The sequence below is a fragment of the Scaptodrosophila lebanonensis genome, unplaced genomic scaffold (assembly GCF_003285725.1).
Source record: "Scaptodrosophila lebanonensis strain 11010-0011.00,11010-0021.00 unplaced genomic scaffold, SlebRS2 tig00001412-arrow-pilon, whole genome shotgun sequence".
NCBI lineage: Eukaryota > Metazoa > Arthropoda > Insecta > Diptera > Drosophilidae > Scaptodrosophila > Scaptodrosophila lebanonensis.
In genome coordinates, this window is record NW_022060739.1 from 6,128,596 (window position 1) to 6,148,945 (window position 20,350).

The window sequence follows — 20,350 nt, forward strand, 5'->3', positions numbered from 1 at the left end:
CTAAAATCATTATTTAATGAGTTTTATTTTTTGTTCAAAAAACAATGAGTTTTAGCGAATGAATAAATTTAAAAAAATAAACATTATTTTGTAATTTTTATAATAACACTTATAATTATTACAGTCCCTGATTAAAATATCATGCTCCCTTCTTCTGTTAATTAGTTTATGATTAGTGTCGCTGCTTAAATATCTGACTTAGAACCTAGACATCTACAGACAACTCCTAACATAAATCCTGATAGCCTGCTGTGTGTATTTTCTATTGAAACATAATCATTAAATGCTAAAGAATAGAGTAAATTGGTGGTTCGTTGTTAATTTAAATAAATTAAGCAATTCATTAGTATTTCGTAGAAGCCATTTCAACAAACACTCAAATATATTTATAATCTCAAAAGTTGTGCTATAAATAGAAATTTTAGCTATCGCTCTCCTGTCTTCTGTGAGCTTAGTGGGGAATAGAGCAGTACCGGAGAAAACTAAGGAGTAATCCAACAAAGCGTATTATTCAAATTTAATGTAAGCCAACGGCCAACAGTTTACTTAATGGAACAAAATATAGTATGTTATATTTAGATTAAATAAAGATATGTTGTGTTGATTCGACTTGGATAGTAATAAATATATAAGTAACATTAAATATTATTAAACAAATATATAGAAATATTTGAAAGCTCCACTTGCTACTCATTACAAACTTGCATGTGAAATACAACATACCCTTTCGCTGAAAGTGAAGAGCATAAAAAACGAATGGCTCTGCTACGAATTTTGTCGTCATCGAAAAATGCGCGACGCAAATGAAAGCTTGCGCGTGTACGTGCATGTGGTTGTGTATCAGTATGAGTGTGTGTGTGTGTGTGTGTGTGTGTGTGTGTGTGTGAATGCATGATGATTTACCGTTGTGGCCTCATATACAACCAGCCTGTTTGGACAGCATCCTCCAATTCCAGCGCCGGCCCCATCACCAGCCCCGGCCAGCATCAGGCGCTTCTTTCTGGTGCATTTGGCTGTGCCCATTTGACGTTAGCCGGAGAGTATTTGGCTTGTTAGCAAGTGTACGGTATTTTACACACACACACATACAGACACACACACACACACACACACACATACGCAACATACCTGCGCGAATATATTTGTGCGTCTGTGGCGTATCCATGAAATACATCAAAGGAAAATATTTCATTTTTTCCAACGACAGTTTGAATTTATTTATTTATGCCCTTCATATTTGTTTTAGCAACTCTTATTTGGTTTTTGATTTTAAACACAATTTGTAAATCTGCAAGTGTGCATGGAAAAAACACAAATTGTTTACTTTCAAAAGTAATTCACAGGAAGAGCATTTTATATTTGATTTTTTCCAACTGATCGACCATTTAAAATCTATTGCACAAATATATTATAGCAATTGATACGAAGTTGTAAGAGTTCTATTGCGATTAATAGAAACAGCTCTAACAGGATTTTAGTAAAATATTCTATTTTAAATTCCAATAAATGTTGGGCACATTTTTATTCTAGAGTTTAGAAAGCTTATATAGATTATTGGCCCCTTTTTAACGTTAATTGTGCATAGAAAGGAGAAGCGAGAATAAGACAGATGAATAGCACGATTTTGTTAATATTTACAATTTATGAAAGTAAATAAAGAGAGGTTATGTATTGCAGTTTTAGTGACTGCCAGAGCTCCAAAATAACTATGTTTTTCTGCGCCAAACCATATTTAAAATATAAGTTAGACAACATTGATATTTTGTTTAAAGCATAGACTGATAGGTAAAAGGAAGGGAGCTACTTCCATATTAAAACAAAACCTAAAAAATGTTGAAAAAAATGTGATATCCATCCCTAGCAGCTCTTTTAATTAAGGCCTTTATTTGTCTAATAGATGATTTCAAAAGTGTTGTTTAATGTAAAATGAAACTTATAGATAAACTGTTGTTAAAAATTGAAGTACTTAAAACTTTTTCAAAAAGCGGCGGTTTTTTCCTCAATTTAAACCACCTTAAGCACAAAGTCGATCTCCTCTTTGAATTACCTGGGCGGCATAAATTGAAAATTTTGCAAATGCGCTCCTCCACTAGAGTTCATGATAATGATGACATTAACGATGCTGCTGGTGCTGCTGGTGCTTCTGCTGATGATGATGAACTGTGGGCCATTAAATGAGTGTAAAGGGGCAACAGAGACGCGTTCCTGGCTGCGTTGCACATTGCCTCGGCGCCCCCAAAAAGAGCAAGTGAAAGAGATGAGTGAAATTGCTTTGAATTCAAGAGATGGCAGAGCTGTGAAAGGAATGGGGGGGTGGGGGGAGCTGTACACACCCACTCATGCATGATGCATGCGTAGTTGTGTGTGTGTGCCACTGTTTGCCCACCTTTGCCACGCCCACAGGCATTTTTCCAAGTCAAGTCAAAGCGACGCAACAATGTGATGATGCCACAGAGCGCCAAAGGTTGGAGATGAGTGCAACAGAAGAAGAAGAAGAAGCAGCAACAGCAGCAGCAGCGGCAACAGCAACAACAAAAGGAAAACAAAGCACAAGCAACTTTGCAACTGAATAAAAAGAATTACGCCCGCAAGTCATTTTTGCAGTGCCAAACAGCACCGGCAAACGAGGAGCGTGGAACGGGGCAGAGAGTGGGGCCGGGCTGGGGGCAGTTGCAACATATTAGCTTCATTTTTTGCAACGCAACGCGCCTTTGTAACTTTTAGCCTCACGTTTTTTCCTTTCTTTATATACTTGTATATGTAGTATAGTTGTAGTATACGTGGAAGTAGTCGTAGTAGTAGTAGTAGTTGGCAGGCCTCAAACGAATTGAATGTGAAAAATTTAAATGTAAACAGACGCTGCCGGCGGCGGCAAAGCTGTCGTTTTGCTTGCACAGCACTACACGATACAAGTGGCAGGCGCTACACTGAAAGAAATATATTCTAAGGAAGTAAAGACGAGAGTGAGTGATAAAAGGGTATCCCTACAGTCAATTCGAAACATAATCACATTTTCAATTAATTAGTATACAATATATTCAAAATTGGATTGGATCCGTGCATACAGGTTTAGCACCTCAACAATACATGTTAACAAATATAAATGGCCTAACAAGTAAGTGGTGGCTTATACAATTGTTTTCAAAAATCCTAATCGTTTTAGCCATTAATTAGTACACAATATATTCTAACCTATATATTAGTATGCAATTCACAAAATCAAAGTTCTTCTTAGCTTACGACTTTTTAGACCTTTTTGAACTAATTGAAGCGGCACTGTAAAAATTTTCTTCACAATTAATAAACATTACTTACAAACTTGCACGGCACTATTCAATATAAGTATAAAGGAATTATTTTTTCACTATATTATAAATACCATTAATCTATTTTTGTATTATTATATTTTTTTTTGGAAAATGGCGTTGTTTTTTTCGTCTTTTTGAAATGTCAAAATTGTTTTTTTTTTCTTCTTCTTTTATTTCACACTTTTTTCAGTTAGTGAAAATATTTTTTTATTTCTAAATTAAATTAATTACGCTTTTTTTAATCTATGCAAGAGGTCCTGTTATTTATTTGTAATTATCAAATGTCTCATTAAAGCAATCTTTAATCTTCCATTCTTTCAACTGTCGAATACGAGGTACACAACTCAAGAACTCTTATCAATTGAATTCTATTTCAATTAATTTAAATAATGTTTATAATCCGTTGGCCTTAGCGATCTATCTAAATATTTATAAAACTAATGTTAAGCCCACAAATGACTGTTTAATTATATTTTGTTAGCCAGCCGGCACACTCCAATTTCTTGTTGATTAGGAAGCAGCAGTCTTCAAAGCGTTGAGTTAAATGATGTTGATGTTTTTCTTCAAGTGTATTCGGCACCCCCACCCTCGGCTGAGGACCCTTTAGGCCTAGGCCGCGCTCATCAAGCGAAGCTGCTGTCGAAAGTTCATTGTACCGGCGTCGCAGCGGACTAAGTTGAGGAGCGCAGCATTCTAGCCAAAGCCAAACAAATGGCTCTGCCGCTGCCACTGCCGCCTTTGATTGCCAGCGTTTGGCACTGAGATTGAGGCTGGGACTAGGATTGGGACTGGCACTGGGGCTGGGACTGGGGCTGGCGCAGAGCGGTGGTGGCGGCAGTCGCTGTATTAGTGGCAGTGGGAACTGTTGACTCTGTTTCTGGCTGTCGTTCGCTGCTAGTTGCTTGTTAGTTGTTAGGTCATAGACTCGCATTGGCTGCTTGTCGGCCCGTCTGGTTGCTTGGCTCTGCCGGCGCTTGCGTGCTGAACGAGCACGCACAATAGCCAAGTCCATATATTTTCACACACACACAAACACACACACACACACATTTGTAAATTAGAGCCCACATGCCCATTTGTTGTGTGTTTCTGCCTTTTTTTTACAGTTGACTATTTACATTTTACAGTTTACTGTGAACTCATGTGATTGTTAAGTGTATATTTTGGGAACTGCCTGCTGATAGAAAAGCGCGGCGCAGCCCGTAAATTGAAGTTGAGGAAATACTATATATCGTGCGAGTTTGCAATTCTTGATTTATTTTCTTTGCTTCTTCCCCAATTTGAAATGAAAATCAACGAAATTCGAGCTAAACTTTCGATTTTCTTAAGTGGCACGAAATACCAATATTCAAAATGAAATTCCCAGCTATAAAACAAACCTGTAAATTTGTATTTCGAGCTGCTTTCATTTTTTGTGTTCTACATTCTCCTACTTTTCTAGTTTGAAAAATAAAAACAGGTTAATGCTTTGTTTCGACAGTTTAGTCGCTTAATTTGCCAATTAACAGTCTAAACTATTCAAACACCACTCCTTTGTTTATTTTGCAAATTTAACAAATCTGTTATGATCTAAAAGATGCAACAATTAGTGATTTTTAAGATATCGCTTCGAAATTTAGACTAAAAAGTCTAAAAATTTGAGAAAGCAAAAAGGAAAAGAAATTAAGAGAAAAGGTCTACTCCCACTTTGGAGTGAAAAAGACTGGCTTCTAGATGGCCAGCAGAAATGTGAAAGAGAAATGTCGAAGAGTTAGGTTTCGAAAGAATACTTAAACAAATGCATACAAATATTAATTTACTTTCTGAAAATGCTTCCATATTAATAACAACATACTTATTACTTGGAAGCAATTTCGTTCTCTAGAAAATAAAAGCCACTCTACCTTGAATGGTTTTCATTCAACAGAACGATTCCATACTATCAGAAATTGTATTTATAAATAAAAGGAATTCTTGGAAGCGTTTCCCAATTATCGCATTTGAATTAAACAAGTTAGACTTACTCTCTCCAGAGTCTCCGACACATTTACTTCATCATCTTAACAACGCTCTACACTTCCACTGCCAACAAAGTAACTCAAGCTTAGTGAGCTTTGCAGTCACTGGCTTGGCCGCAAATTAACACTTGAAAGTCAACGCGGATCCTTTTGCATGGCAACCAAATTAACGCCATGCTTGAGCGCTCTCTACTTCCTCTTCCGCGCCCTGCCACACACCTGCCCCACTTTAAATAAATTCCACTAAATAGTCGCCTTAATGCGCTCATAACATTTTGCAGCTACTTGGCTGACGACAAACGTTTTGGCTAGACAGCGACCTAAGCAGACACCCACCGCACCCCTTTTCCCTACACCCTACACCCCACACCCTACACTCCCCATCGCCATCGGCATATCCCTTCAATCCGCGCACACGCAACATTTTCATTATGCAGCTCACGATTTAGCCATGAGTCTGGCAGTTATCTGCCTTGGCGTGCGCTTTTCCACTTTCCACAGCTACCAGGCCGCAGTCACCATCCAGTCTGATAAAGGTTGGATGCCCCGACGAGAGGAGGCATAGTCGGGGCGGCAAGTGGGCTCGGCACACTAAATTGTGCCCATGGCGCGTGGGGCATGCAACGCAGGCTGTTTATCATGTGCAGCAGACAAAAGCGCCAACGCCAACGCAACTTCCCCTCCTGTCTTCGTATTTCATTATTTGTTATAATTTGCGGCCTCATTGTTATTTTGGTATGTTAGACTTCTACATGCTACGTATAGGAGTATGTGTCTTTTACAAACGACATTAGCTCGGGTAGATGCGTGGAAACTCTTACACAGCGTTGTTCTAGTCCCGAGCATCCTGCTCGATACTTCTATGACCTGGTTGGGTGAAAAGTTGGGATAGAGCGCTGTCTGCCATATTCCTAATTTAAAATAATTCCATTTAGTCTTCAAAGTTCAATCATTGCTTTCAGTTCAAATTTAATTATTGACATTAAACCTGTATATAACCTAAAATATTAATCACAGATTCAGAAAATAAAACATAATCGGGCTAAATTGATATTTTCGACTAGTGGTATATCTATTTTTTTGTTCACAAGAGCTCTTCACTTTGCTAAAAATAATTATAAATGTGAAACATAAAATTACACTTTTTAAGACTTTCCATTGTTGAATATTTTAGTCTATTCCTTCTCTATGCAATCTAAATATATGACCCAACATTTATCCACTAGACTATGGAAGGGGACTTAAAAACTAAAATATAATATGCCACTTCACTTGCTGAATTCAAAATTGAACTATTCATCAAGCCTTATATAGTAACTAACTTCATTTCTTATTTGCTAAGATAATGGATCATTTAATTGCTTTGGTACTAGCTTTTGAACAATTTGTGAAAATATTATGTGACATTTGTTAGTTTTTAAAAAATGTGTTTAGCCACAATTAACAATTATAAATGATGATTAAATTTAAATATTTTTGAAGTCCTTTACTCTTGTGCGTGGATATCATTTACATGTTTATATATTAAACAGATATAATGAATTGAATCATGTTTATATATTAAACAAGTAAAAAAGCTAAAGTCGGGTGTCCCGACTTTGAAATACTCTGTACATATGTTTAGAATGAATATAGAAATTTAAAAAAATTAAGAAAATAAACAAAAAAAAATTGATCGATTTTACCTCTCTCGGTATTCGAACTCACGTAAAGGGTGTATAATTGAACATTTACATAGCAATTGCGTCTGTGTGAGTGTATGTATGCCTATGCGCATCAATTCGTGTCTGTGTAAGCATTTTCGCAGTCAACCAAACAGCAACATCAACAACAGCCGCGGGCAGCGCTTGAGCAGCGCTGCAGCAGCGCTGCATCAGCAAATATATTTATGGCTATAACTTCTTGTTAAATCGGTCTATCATAATGAAATTTGGCATACGGACACATAATAACCAACTGGGGGTATTTCCAAAATTTTAGTTCGAAATTCCAAGAATTACGGGAGCTACGATTTGCGGGGTAAAGGAGGGAGGGAGGGGAATTCCAAAATATACATTTTCTGCGTATTCATACAAGGCATCTGGGACTAAAATTTGGTGTTCCTAGGTCTTATAGTCTCCGAGATATAGGCGATTATACGAATGGAAAATCGGGAAAACCCCCATAGGGGGGAAGTGGGGGGGGGAAATCAAAAAAATAAAACAAACTCGTATAGAATACACACATAACGCATCTTTGTGAAAAATTTGGTGTCTCTATCTCTTATAGTCTCTGAGATCCAGGTGTTCATACGGACGGACAGACGGACAGACAGACAGACAGGGCTAGATCGACTCGTCTCGTCATGCTGATCAAGAATATATATACTTTGTGGGGTCTGCCACGCCTCCTTCTGCCTGTTACATTTTTCAGCTCTTGTACATTTCATGTACAGAGTATAACAAATAATTCCAATTTGCTGTTCTATCGAATTCAGACACTTCTGTCTTCGTCTGTCTTTTTCAATAATATTTTATTGCTGATTCATGTTATCAAATTTTAATAACCATTATTCATAGCCGTATGTGAGGATCTATAATTTAATGCACATTAAAGGAAAACAAATTAACAACCGACATATTTTAATGTTTTCAATTGACATTAATTGTCTTGTTTTTTATTTGTGCAATCAGCTTAGTTGTCATATTAGTTACTTAACGGTAATTTAATCGTCGTTTTATATGGTGACTACCATATTCAATTAAAGGTATAAATTGTGTAATGGCTATGTGCAGATTTCAAATGCAACTTTTTATATTAACAATCATTTCATTTGGCTTAATTAAGCAAATCAATTAACTTTTTATGGCAATAGTTGAAGTCAAATCAAACAAAATACTATCTATACTATATGTTTCACATACAAGTATAGTAAGAGCTATGAAATTTCTAAATATTTTTTATAGAAATTGTCTATTGAAGTGTTTGGTAGTTGCAGAATAGGAACAATCTGAGAAGAATTTGTATTTTATTTTATTTCTCCATCCAGTCTTCATAAATAGTGGAGACGTCTGGCGGCTAAAAACGAGAATATAAATAAAGAAAATCAAGTTTAATTAACGATATCAAAAAATTGATTCGGCGAGATGAAATTGTTGTGCATAATTAAGTGAAATAATTGTGAACAATTGCATTTACATTGCTGAGCAAATAATTGTCTGCATTTTCCTTCGCTGTGGCGATCTGTGTTGTCAGAGTTTTATTGGCCAGATTTTATTTGTCATGTCACTTCGGTTTTATTTAATGATGTTGTGTCGCTTGTTCATGTCAAGTGGCGACAAACTTTTCACTTGCAGTCATGCCGAGTTACACTCACTCCCACACACACACACACACACACATACGAGCATCAGAAACAGATACATGTGTATGTACACCATAAATTACGCATACGCCGCATTGGTTTGCCGGCGTTTGTCTTTCATTTTCTCGCTTCCTCTCCACACTCTTTTTTGTCGTTAGTGGCTGTTGTTGGTGTTGCCGCCAGTTAACGCCCGCAGTCATTTCATGTTGCTCCATATTCTCTTTCATACGTATAGGGCCATTTATCATTTTTTCTCCATGCCGTTGACACTTTCACTTATTTCAGACAACAGTCGAAGCAGCAACAGCAGCAATAACCTGTGCAAAGTTGAGAAGTCAATTTTTTACGCCAACGCCCTTTGGCCAACTTAGCCTCAGTGTGCGTGTCGACCTTCCAGCTGAAAAAAAAAAATAGTCCGTCTTCCCCACCCTTCCCAACCCACCCTACTCCCCTCATCCTCATTCCTTTATAGCGCTACGTGCGTGGCCGTTACGCGCTGTCAAATTTATTAGTTTCAATATAATTTGACAACATGAAAATTTGTTTATAAATTGTTCATATAGTTGTGCGCCCGCCCCCAAGCAACATTTATCAAATTTTGTTGTGCTGCGGCAACTTTTGAGTTGCAACTGCCAGAAGTTCAACTATCTGTATCATACTTGTATCTGTATCGTCGTTGGCGTTGTGGCTGCCGCTTTAATTTTCACTCTTAACTGAAATTTATGTTTATTACACGGCGACCTCAACACAAATTATCATAAATTGCCATCATTATACAAAAGTACAAACGAAAAATAAAAAATAAACTGTAATAACAACATAATAACTAAAGGAAAATGAAAATACGCACAAATGTGAGGCAAGAAAAGAAACAGCAAGTGGCAGAGGAGTGGTGGGAAGGGAGGGAGAGGGGGAGGCCAAACAATATAAATATGGAAAAGCGCTGCTCTCATAAGTTCGAGTTTCGAGTTCATTCAGCTGCGCTGTTTGTCCAGTGAAAATCGCTTTCATCTTCACCACAACAATAGCAACAACAACAACATTGTGTAGAGTGTGTGGCAAAAAAAAAGAAGTAAAGTGTGCGATGATGAGTGTGTATCGCTGTCCGGCGGTTTCTTTAATGCGTTCACTTTTTTTTTATTGTTGCCAACAACAAAACATTACCGACTCTTCTCGTTTTTGCTGCTGTTGTTGTTGTTGTTGTTTTTGTTGTTGTTGTTTTTGTTGTTGTTGTTTTTGTTACTGATGTTAATGTCTTTATGCGGCCTGGGCAGCAAAAGCAGAAGTTGCGCGGCTGGGTAGTTTCATTTTTTATGAACTTAATTAGCATCTGGCACTACTTTCAATGTCAATGGCAGTCAGCAGCTTGCCAAGTGTACACACAAACACACACAAATACAAACACAAATACACACACACACACACACACACACACACTCACACTCACACACACACAATAAATCTCACTTTACGGAATGCAAGCAAATGAGATAATTTTTGCACCAAACGCAATCTTTTCATGTTATTTTTCTCGCATGATTTATGGCCGCCCATTTATTTCATCTTGCCTTATAATGAACCAGCTTTATGATTTCGGAGGGTCATAAAATTAAAGCATTTTCAGTTAAATCTGTGCACCTAATTGACATTTAGCTGTCTAATATTTCAGTGTTTTGCAATCATTGCTCCAGCAACATGATGAATGACAAATGTATCTTGAAATTGAATAGCTTTTGAATCTGACGCGGGAGGCGTGCCATATCATGGGGAATCGGGTCAATAGGTCAACATTAATCACCATAACTAGACATGCAAAACAAGAGTGTGTCATAAAAACTATGTGTTTTTAACAGCCAAAAAAATGATAAAACAAACCCAAGAACATTTATGTTCTTCTTATTTTTGTGTTCCACCCGCCCCTTTTGTCAGCTGTTTGTGCATCTGAACGGCCTTAACTCGAAATTATTCAGTCAGGCAATGAAAAAGTGAGTGTTTCGATGCAAGTGCGTATAATTTTAATGGTTTTAGCCAAATTTTCCAGACATTTTTAAAGGTTTTTTTATCTACTTGAGAGAATCCATAAGCGTTCATAAATATCTCTGTAGTTTTGTTATTTAATGCTCCAAATTTATATCAAAAGATATGGATTTTTAAAATTCATATTGGAAGGTTTTATAGCAATGCAAAAGATAACTTTTTAAACAATAATTGTTTATTATTCGTAACATTTATTTATTGAATCTTCCCAAGTACCTCAGTTTCCAATAAGAAAATATTTCAAATCCCAAAAGTTTTTCTGTTGGAAAACTGTTGTTAATTAGTTTAGAATTGAGTACATTTTTAGTTGGAAATAGCTAATGTATATTGTGGCTGAAATTAGCAAAATATAAATGAAACACCACAGAAATAGAAAAGCAACTTCGAGCATGCAGTTTAGTTAGGAAATACTGCATATTTCATATAATATCATGATAGTTCTCAGAACTATATCTTAAATTTAGAACGATTTTAGTTTACTCCCCCTAATTAGATATGGCGCTTATTAATGGAATAAAATACAATATCTCTTTAATTAGTAAGTTGTTTAGAATATTTAGTATCTCCAAAGCTATGCTTTTTATTGCTTGCAATACATATATTTTATGGTATAATAACGCTGATAGCTCAAATCCATAGTCATACCATAGAATCTGTATAGTTGATAGTTTTCTTCTTCAGTTAAGTTTTTAAAAAATTGTTCGGGCTACTCGTATATTTTTGTTTACATTTAAAGAAGATGCCAGCCGCCTCTCAGTAATATCTGCGCACAAAACTTGATGAACATTTCAATTGTTTGACTACACAAATCTCTTGACGTCAAGGCACAATTAATTTTTAAGGCACGAGCCAAGTGTTGACTTTAACTGGGGGCCATTACCTAAAATAAAATCCAAACTAAGCACAACAGCTTCTTTAATTGCACTGCAAGCCCTTTTACATTTACAAACACTTGAGGCCAACAGGCATTTACTTTATTTACCAAATGCAGCAACACACAGACAAATGTCTATGATGGACATAGCATGTAAGACATTAGTTTACAACTCATTTTGCTTGGCACTTGACCCAAAGTCGTCGTCATCTTCGTGAGTCTCTCACAACTCGATCAACGGCCTCTTCAGATACGAGCAGCTCTCGAAACTGGCGCTTAGGCTCCATATGGGGCAGAAGCAGCAGAAAATGTCCACAAAAAAAAAAGAAACTATAAGAAGAAGAAAATAAATGACTAGCAAATCCAATTTGTTGTTTTATTGATTAGTTGTCATTGATGCGTAATGCTTGACCTTCAGTCCGAAGCGCCCAGAGCAGAATCGTTTTGAATTCCAAAGCGCGCACTTCCTCGATGCCAGCTCGCCATATTTTTGAAGTTTCGTAAGCAGTCGAAAAAACACATTTCTTGCTGCCCACATCATCATCACAATGGCACAACAGCATCGTTATCATCATTATCGTCTTCATCACTATCCACTAGCCAACAAAATCGGCCAGCAGCATCAGCTTAATAAACACTTTTTAGCTGTTTAAGCCACTCACGCGGCTTTTGGCCAAATGAATAATTTTTAACTCACTGGCACGTTGGCTGACTAACAACTCGGGCCCCATTCGAAGCCATTTCTGCTGAATTTGTTTGCTGAGTTAATAAAAGTATAATTAAATTTGTATATATTGTTCTCGCTTCATTGTGCAGGTCCGTCCGCATCCCATTTCAGGTTGTTTATACACAGAATTAGCATTTTTAAGACTTTAGTTTTGCAAATATTCGCAGCCAGTGCGTTCGAGTGTGTGAGTGTATTCACATTAATAAACAGAACGAACGTTCAGATTCCTATCTTCACTCTCTACATTTGAGTTGGGCCAAGTTTTTTTTCTATAGACACCCGTCCAGTTACGTTCACCAAAGTTTCTGCTGTTGGGAAAAACTTTGTACAATTTTGCTAATAAACAGGAAATCGAATCGTACAAAGTGTTGTTGTAGTGAGTTTCGGTTGTTCCTGTTTTTGTTTGGCTCCTTGGTGCTTCTGCAGCGCAATCTGTTATTATTACTATCATGCCTGTTAGGTATTCGATACCTTGTTAAGTATTATTGTAAAAGTGTCACCTGGTCACATTGATCTTGTGCCCTTTAGCTACACATTTTGAATTGTAACACATTCTGGAAATATACGCGGCCTGATACACAACAGAATTGGCGACGAGGAAAATAAAAGTTAGGAAAATAAAGGTTAAGAAAATAAAAGTTAAAGAAGAACAAATAAATGACCAGCATGACTACAGCAGCACCTATAACTCCACAATTTTATCACATGATAAGCATACCCGAGTTTGTGCCAAACAGTGAAACGTTTGCAATTTGGAAAGAAAAATTTGAAATACACATGTGCGAGCAAAGTGTGAGTGAAGAAAATGCAAAAAAATCAACGTTGTTGAAATCAATTGGAACAGGCCCGTATGGTGTATTACACAGTTTATGCAGTCCAGATTCACCTGTATCAAAGTCATACAAGGAAATTTGCGAAATACTTTCAACGCACTACACACCACCTACACTTGTTTTTCGAGAACGAAAAAAGTTTCATATGGCAGTCAAAGGCGAAAATGAGACAATTGCAGAATGGTATGCCCGTTTAAAACAGTTGGCATGTAGCTGTAAATTTGGTGTCTATTTGGAAGCATTCGTACTTAACCAATTTGTGATGAGTCTTCCTAATGCAATATTTGAACGCATGTGCGAAGAAGATGAACGTCTATCTCTTTCTGACGCACTAAGAAAGGCAATGATAATGGAGACCAAAGATTTTGCAAAGAGGACAGGAGAGAACATCAGTTACGTGAACAGAAGCAGCGCAAATCAAAGAAAAAAGCGAAACTGCAACAATAGAAACAACGGCAGTTATGACACTGGAAGTTTCAAGGGCAACGGAAGATCACATGGGATGAACTTCAAAAGCAGTAGCAGCGACGGTAGTGACGGCGACGCAGGCAGAGGCAAAAAGCAGCAGAAATTCTGTGTGCACTGTGGTTGGAAAAATCATCGATCTGAAGAGTGCAAGTACAAACATCTAAATTGTCACACTTGTGGGAAGAAGGGTCATTTGGCGAGCGTATGTAATTCAAAACGAATAAATTGCGTATCGAATTTACAATCTGAAGATCCTATGTTAGATACTAAGCTAAATGAATTTAATTTTTCTGTATTTAGCGTGGCACCAACTTCTTCTGGTGAGGTTTACGTGTTACCGGTTACAATTGATGGTTGTAACATGAACGTCACTTGCGATACTGGAGCATCTTGTACAATTATTCCATATTCAGTTTATGAGAAGGCAGTGATGAAGAAGCCGCTCAGAGAATGTAATGTTCCGTACATGGACTACAATGGTCGTCTTATTGAAATTGTCGGTGAGTACGATGCAACAATTGAATATCGAGGCATAAGAAAAGAAATGGTTATAGTAGTTGCGAAAACAATGAGTCCAGCTTTACTTGGTAGAACATTTTTGAGATCGTTTAATTTTGAATTAGTTCAAGTTAACAATGTTAGCGAAAGTGAACAACTCTCTGTACTTACAAAACAAATAAAAAGTGAATTTGCAGATGTGTTTAGACCCGAATTAGGTTCTTTTAATGGGAGCAAAATTATGTTACAAATAGCGGAAAACACCAAGCCAATATTTTTCAAGCCTAGGCCGCTACCATTAGCATGGAAAGACCGCGTTGAACAAAAATTACGCGCTTTGATTGAGTTAGGAGTTTTAGAACAAGTTGATAGTTCTGATTGGGGAACCCCATTGGTTCCGATTCTTAAGCCAGATGGTGATATAAGAATTTGTGGAGACTACAAAGTTTCCGTAAATAGATCATTAGTCGATGTACGATATCCGTTACCACGAATTGATGATATTTTTGCAGCACTTCAAGGAGGCGTATTATACACTAAACTTGATTTAAGCAATGCTTATAACCAGTTGCACCTAGATGAGCAATCTCAGTTGTTGTGCACATGGAGCACACATATTGGACTTTTAAAAGTCAAACGATTACCTTTTGGTATAAAAACAGCAGCAGCAATATTCCAAAAGACAATGGAATGTTTATTCCAAGGAATAAAAGGAGTCGTAGTTTATCAGGACGACATTACAGTAACAGGAAGCAATCTTCAAGAACACATTTCAAATTTAAAAACAGTTCTTAGCAAGCTGAAATCAGCCGGACTAACTTTAAATGCAAACAAATGTGAATTTTTCAAATCTAAAATTCGTTACTTAGGGTTCTCAATAGACAGGTACGGATTAAGCAAAAATGTTGATAGAGTTTCCAGCGTTTTACTAGCACCCACACCTAAAAATGTATCTGAATTACGAGCATTCATTGGAATGGTGAATTATTATTCAAAGTTTGTTAAAAACTTCGCACAGATAATGAGTCCATTATATGTACTTTTGCAGAAAGATTCAAAATTTGTTTGGACAGTTGAATGTAACAAAGCATATGAGAGAATTAAAAGTGAGATAACTTCAGAACAAGTCTTAGTGCATTATGACGCAAACTTGCCTATTGTCTTAACGACTGATGCCAGTAGTAATGCCGTATCTGGCGTACTAGCACATAGATTTGCTGATGGTCTTAAACCGATAGCATTTGTTTCCAGAGCCTTATCAAAAAGTGAAATTAATTATAGCACACTGGATAAGGAAGCTCTCGCGATTGTATATAGTGTAATGAAGTTGAAACAATACCTTCTAGGGATCAAGTTCATCTTGAGAACTGATCATAAGCCCCTCTTGGGAATATTTGGAGATAAAAAAGGATTGCCACTTATGGCGTCTGCACGTTTGCAGAGGTGGGCTTTAATATTGTCAGGATTTCAGTACACAGTTGAACACATAAAGGGTTCATTAAACGAGCCTGATACACAGGCCGCGTATATTTCCAGAATGTGTTACAATTCAAAATGTGTAGCTAAAGGGCACAAGATCAATGTGACCAGGTGACACTTTTACAATAATACTTAACAAGGTATCGAATACCTAACATGCCTCTCCTTAGCTTTGTCATAACACTCAATAAAATATATACATTTGCATTGATACATGTTTAACATTATGAGATATTTAACAATTAACAAAACAATTATTCATGGAGTTCAATAGAGATTTCATCATAAATTCAGGTCTAAATTCAACTTAATACATTTCATTTTGTTTTCTTAATTGCAAATATTTGATTCATAAGTTTCATTTTCTATTTTTAATTTTTAAGTGGAAGGCTTAACAACCTTTCCCTCTATACGTGGTCTTAGCTGTCTTCTGGTTGGTGTTGGTTCAGAAGGAATTACAGTGTCATTTTGACTTTTAGATTCACTTGAACAATCACTTTCGATTTGATTATCTCGTTTTTCTGTTGCAATGTGTTTGCTTTCTTGATTTCTAATTTGATTTAAATGTCGTTTTATTTCACGATTGTTATGAGTTAAGATACAACAATAAGATCGAGGTCCCAATTGTTGGCTAACTGTTGCTTGAGTCCAACTTGCCTTGTTAGGATTTTTATAGTCCCTGACCATAACCTTTTGACCTTCTTTAAATCTTATGTCGCGATTACCTCTGTAACTCATGACACTATCCTCCTGCTTTTTGCTTATTTGATCATGTACAATTGGAGGTTTTAAAAACGAAAATCTGGTCTTTAGTTGTCTACCAAAGAAAAGTTTGGCTGGCGATTCGCCGGTCGTGCAATGAATCGTGTTTCTGTAATCTATTAAAAATCTATTCAGGATTATGTCAAAACTAGAATTGCTGTTAACTTTAATGCTTGCATTTATTGATTTTTTTACAGTCTTTACAAAGTTTTCAGCTTGGCCATTTGTCGCTGGATGACCAGGAGCTGTCAAAACATGCTTTATGCCATTGTTGGCCATGAAAATGCGAAATTCCTCTGAAGTAAATTGTCTACCATTATCAGACACTAATACATCAACTAGACCATATCTACAAAATAATTCTCTTAAGGTTTTTATTGTAAACGATGACGTAATTTCCTTTGTTTTAAAAACTTCTACCCATTTAGAGAAAGAATCTACACATATCAATAAATAAAAATTATTTATTGGTCCTGCAAAATCTACGTGTATTCTACTCCATACCTGACCATTTGATTTCCACGGTATCAAAGTAGACTTTTCTGGACTTGGTTGTGATTCCTGACATGCGATACATTCTCTTATTAAATTTTCAATTTCTAAATCCATATTTGGCCACCATACGTATGAGCGTGCTAACATTTTTGTTTTCACCATTCCTAAATGAGATTTGTGGAACTCTTGTAAAACTTGATTCCTAAGTTTTGTTGGAACTATTACACGATGACCCCATAAGATACAATCGTACTCAACTGTTAGCTCATTTGCTTTATTTATGAAATTTGAGAATTCAGCCTTGTTTAATTTTTGTAGCGATCCAATTTTAATGGCTTCGCACACCTTTGAAAGGATTGAATCATGCCTTGTTTCACGAGCAATACTCTTGAAATTCAATTTAAACGGTATATCAGATTGAATGAAGTTAATATAATTGTATTCCTCATCTTCGTTTGATTTGTATAACTGAGGCATCCTTGAAAGTCCGTCAGCCTCGTTTAATGAACCCTTTATGTGTTCAACTGTGTACTGAAATCCTGACAATATTAAAGCCCACCTCTGCAAACGTGCAGACGCCATAAGTGGCAATCCTTTTTTATCTCCAAATATTCCCAAGAGGGGCTTATGATCAGTTCTCAAGATGAACTTGATCCCTAGAAGGTATTGTTTCAACTTCATTACACTATATACAATCGCGAGAGCTTCCTTATCCAGTGTGCTATAATTAATTTCACTTTTTGATAAGGCTCTGGAAACAAATGCTATCGGTTTAAGACCATCAGCAAATCTATGTGCTAGTACGCCAGATACGGCATTACTACTGGCATCAGTCGTTAAGACAATAGGCAAGTTTGCGTCATAATGCACTAAGACTTGTTCTGAAGTTATCTCACTTTTAATTCTCTCATATGCTTTGTTACATTCAACTGTCCAAACAAATTTTGAATCTTTCTGCAAAAGTACATATAATGGACTCATTATCTGTGCGAAGTTTTTAACAAACTTTGAATAATAATTCACCATTCCAATGAATGCTCGTAATTCAGATACATTTTTAGGTGTGGGTGCTAGTAAAACGCTGGAAACTCTATCAACATTTTTGCTTAATCCGTACCTGTCTATTGAGAACCCTAAGTAACGAATTTTAGATTTGAAAAATTCACATTTGTTTGCATTTAAAGTTAGTCCGGCTGATTTCAGCTTGCTAAGAACTGTTTTTAAATTTGAAATGTGTTCTTGAAGATTGCTTCCTGTTACTGTAATGTCGTCCTGATAAACTACGACTCCTTTTATTCCTTGGAATAAACATTCCATTGTCTTTTGGAATATTGCTGCTGCTGTTTTTATACCAAAAGGTAATCGTTTGACTTTTAAAAGTCCAATATGTGTGCTCCATGTGCACAACAACTGAGATTGCTCATCTAGGTGCAACTGGTTATAAGCATTGCTTAAATCAAGTTTAGTGTATAATACGCCTCCTTGAAGTGCTGCAAAAATATCATCAATTCGTGGTAACGGATATCGTACATCGACTAATGATCTATTTACGGAAACTTTGTAGTCTCCACAAATTCTTATATCACCATCTGGCTTAAGAATCGGAACCAATGGGGTTCCCCAATCAGAACTATCAACTTGTTCTAAAACTCCTAACTCAATCAAAGCGCGTAATTTTTGTTCAACGCGGTCTTTCCATGCTAATGGTAGCGGCCTAGGCTTGAAAAATATTGGCTTGGTGTTTTCCGCTATTTGTAACATAATTTTGCTCCCATTAAAAGAACCTAATTCGGGTCTAAACACATCTGCAAATTCACTTTTTATTTGTTTTGTAAGTACAGAGAGTTGTTCACTTTCGCTAACATTGTTAACTTGAACTAATTCAAAATTAAACGATCTCAAAAATGTTCTACCAAGTAAAGCTGGACTCATTGTTTTCGCAACTACTATAACCATTTCTTTTCTTATGCCTCGATATTCAATTGTTGCATCGTACTCACCGACAATTTCAATAAGACGACCATTGTAGTCCATGTACGGAACATTACATTCTCTGAGCGGCTTCTTCATCACTGCCTTCTCATAAACTGAATATGGAATAATTGTACAAGATGCTCCAGTATCGCAAGTGACGTTCATGTTACAACCATCAATTGTAACCGGTAACACGTAAACCTCACCAGAAGAAGTTGGTGCCACGCTAAATACAGAAAAATTAAATTCATTTAGCTTAGTATCTAACATAGGATCTTCAGATTGTAAATTCGATACGCAATTTATTCGTTTTGAATTACATACGCTCGCCAAATGACCCTTCTTCCCACAAGTGTGACAATTTAGATGTTTGTACTTGCACTCTTCAGATCGATGATTTTTCCAACCACAGTGCACACAGAATTTCTGCTGCTTTTTGCCTCTGCCTGCGTCGCCGTCACTACCGTCGCTGCTACTGCTTTTGAAGTTCATCCCATGTGATCTTCCGTTGCCCTTGAAACTTCCAGTGTCATAACTGCCGTTGTTTCTATTGTTGCAGTTTCGCTTTTTTCTTTGATTTGCGCTGCTTCTGTTCACGTAACTGATGTTCTCTCCTGTCCTCTTTGCAAAATCTTTGGTCTCCATTATCATTGCCTTTCTTAGTGCGTCAGAAAGAGATAGACGTTCATCTTCTTCGCACATGCGTTCAAATATTGCATTAGGAAGACTCATCACAAATTGGTTAAGTACGAATGCTTCCAAATAGACACCAAATTTACAGCTACATGCCAACTGTTTTAAACGGGCATACCATTCTGCAATTGTCTCATTTTCGCCTTTGACTGCCATATGAAACTTTTTTCGTTCTCGAAAAACAAGTGTAGGTGGTGTGTAGTGCGTTGAAAGTATTTCGCAAATTTCCTTGTATGACTTTGATACAGGTGAATCTGGACTGCATAAACTGTGTAATACACCATACGGGCCTGTTCCAATTGATTTCAACAACGTTGATTTTTTTGCATTTTCTTCACTCACACTTTGCTCGCACATGTGTATTTCAAATTTTTCTTTCCAAATTGCAAACGTTTCACTGTTTGGCACAAACTCGGGTATGCTTATCATGTGATAAAATTGTGGAGTTATAGGTGCTGCTGTAGTCATGCTGGTCATTTATTTGTTCTTCTTTAACTTTTATTTTCTTAACCTTTATTTTCCTAACTTTTATTTTCCTCGTCGCCAATTCTGTTGTGTATCAGGCCGCGTATATTTCCAGAATGTGTTACAATTCAAAATGTGTAGCTAAAGGGCACAAGATCAATGTGACCAGGTGACACTTTTACAATAATACTTAACAAGGTATCGAATACCTAACACTTTTGTAATATGTTTTTGGTTGCTGGCCAACCCAAGAGAAGAGAAGTTTGTTTTATGGCCGGTCGTGCGTTTATTTTTAGCCAGCTGACTATGTGTTTTGGCTATGAAAAATGAATAACAATATTATTGCATATATTAGCATGAAACTTGTTGGTCTTTGCCAAATTGCGGAACTAAGTAT

The 20,350-nt window shown here is 36.7% G+C and overlaps 2 protein-coding genes across 2 annotated transcripts; one reads left to right on the forward strand and one right to left on the reverse strand.

Annotated features, from left to right (window-relative positions):
• The first annotated feature begins 12,943 nt into the window (after positions 1-12,943).
• Positions 12,944-15,563, forward strand: LOC115631751. Its single transcript, XM_030528588.1, has 2 exons — positions 12,944-13,793; positions 13,888-15,563. Exons 1-2 carry the CDS (start codon positions 12,944-12,946, stop codon positions 13,950-13,952), a joined length of 915 nt encoding a protein of 304 aa, XP_030384448.1. The 3' UTR covers positions 13,953-15,563.
• Positions 15,564-15,932: 369 nt separating this feature from the next.
• Positions 15,933-19,965, reverse strand: LOC115631752. Its single transcript, XM_030528589.1, has 2 exons — positions 19,116-19,965; positions 15,933-19,021 (listed from the first exon to the last, which is right to left on the reverse strand). Exons 1-2 carry the CDS (start codon positions 19,963-19,965, stop codon positions 18,957-18,959), a joined length of 915 nt encoding a protein of 304 aa, XP_030384449.1. The 3' UTR covers positions 15,933-18,956.
• Between the last annotated feature and the right edge of the window lie 385 nt (positions 19,966-20,350).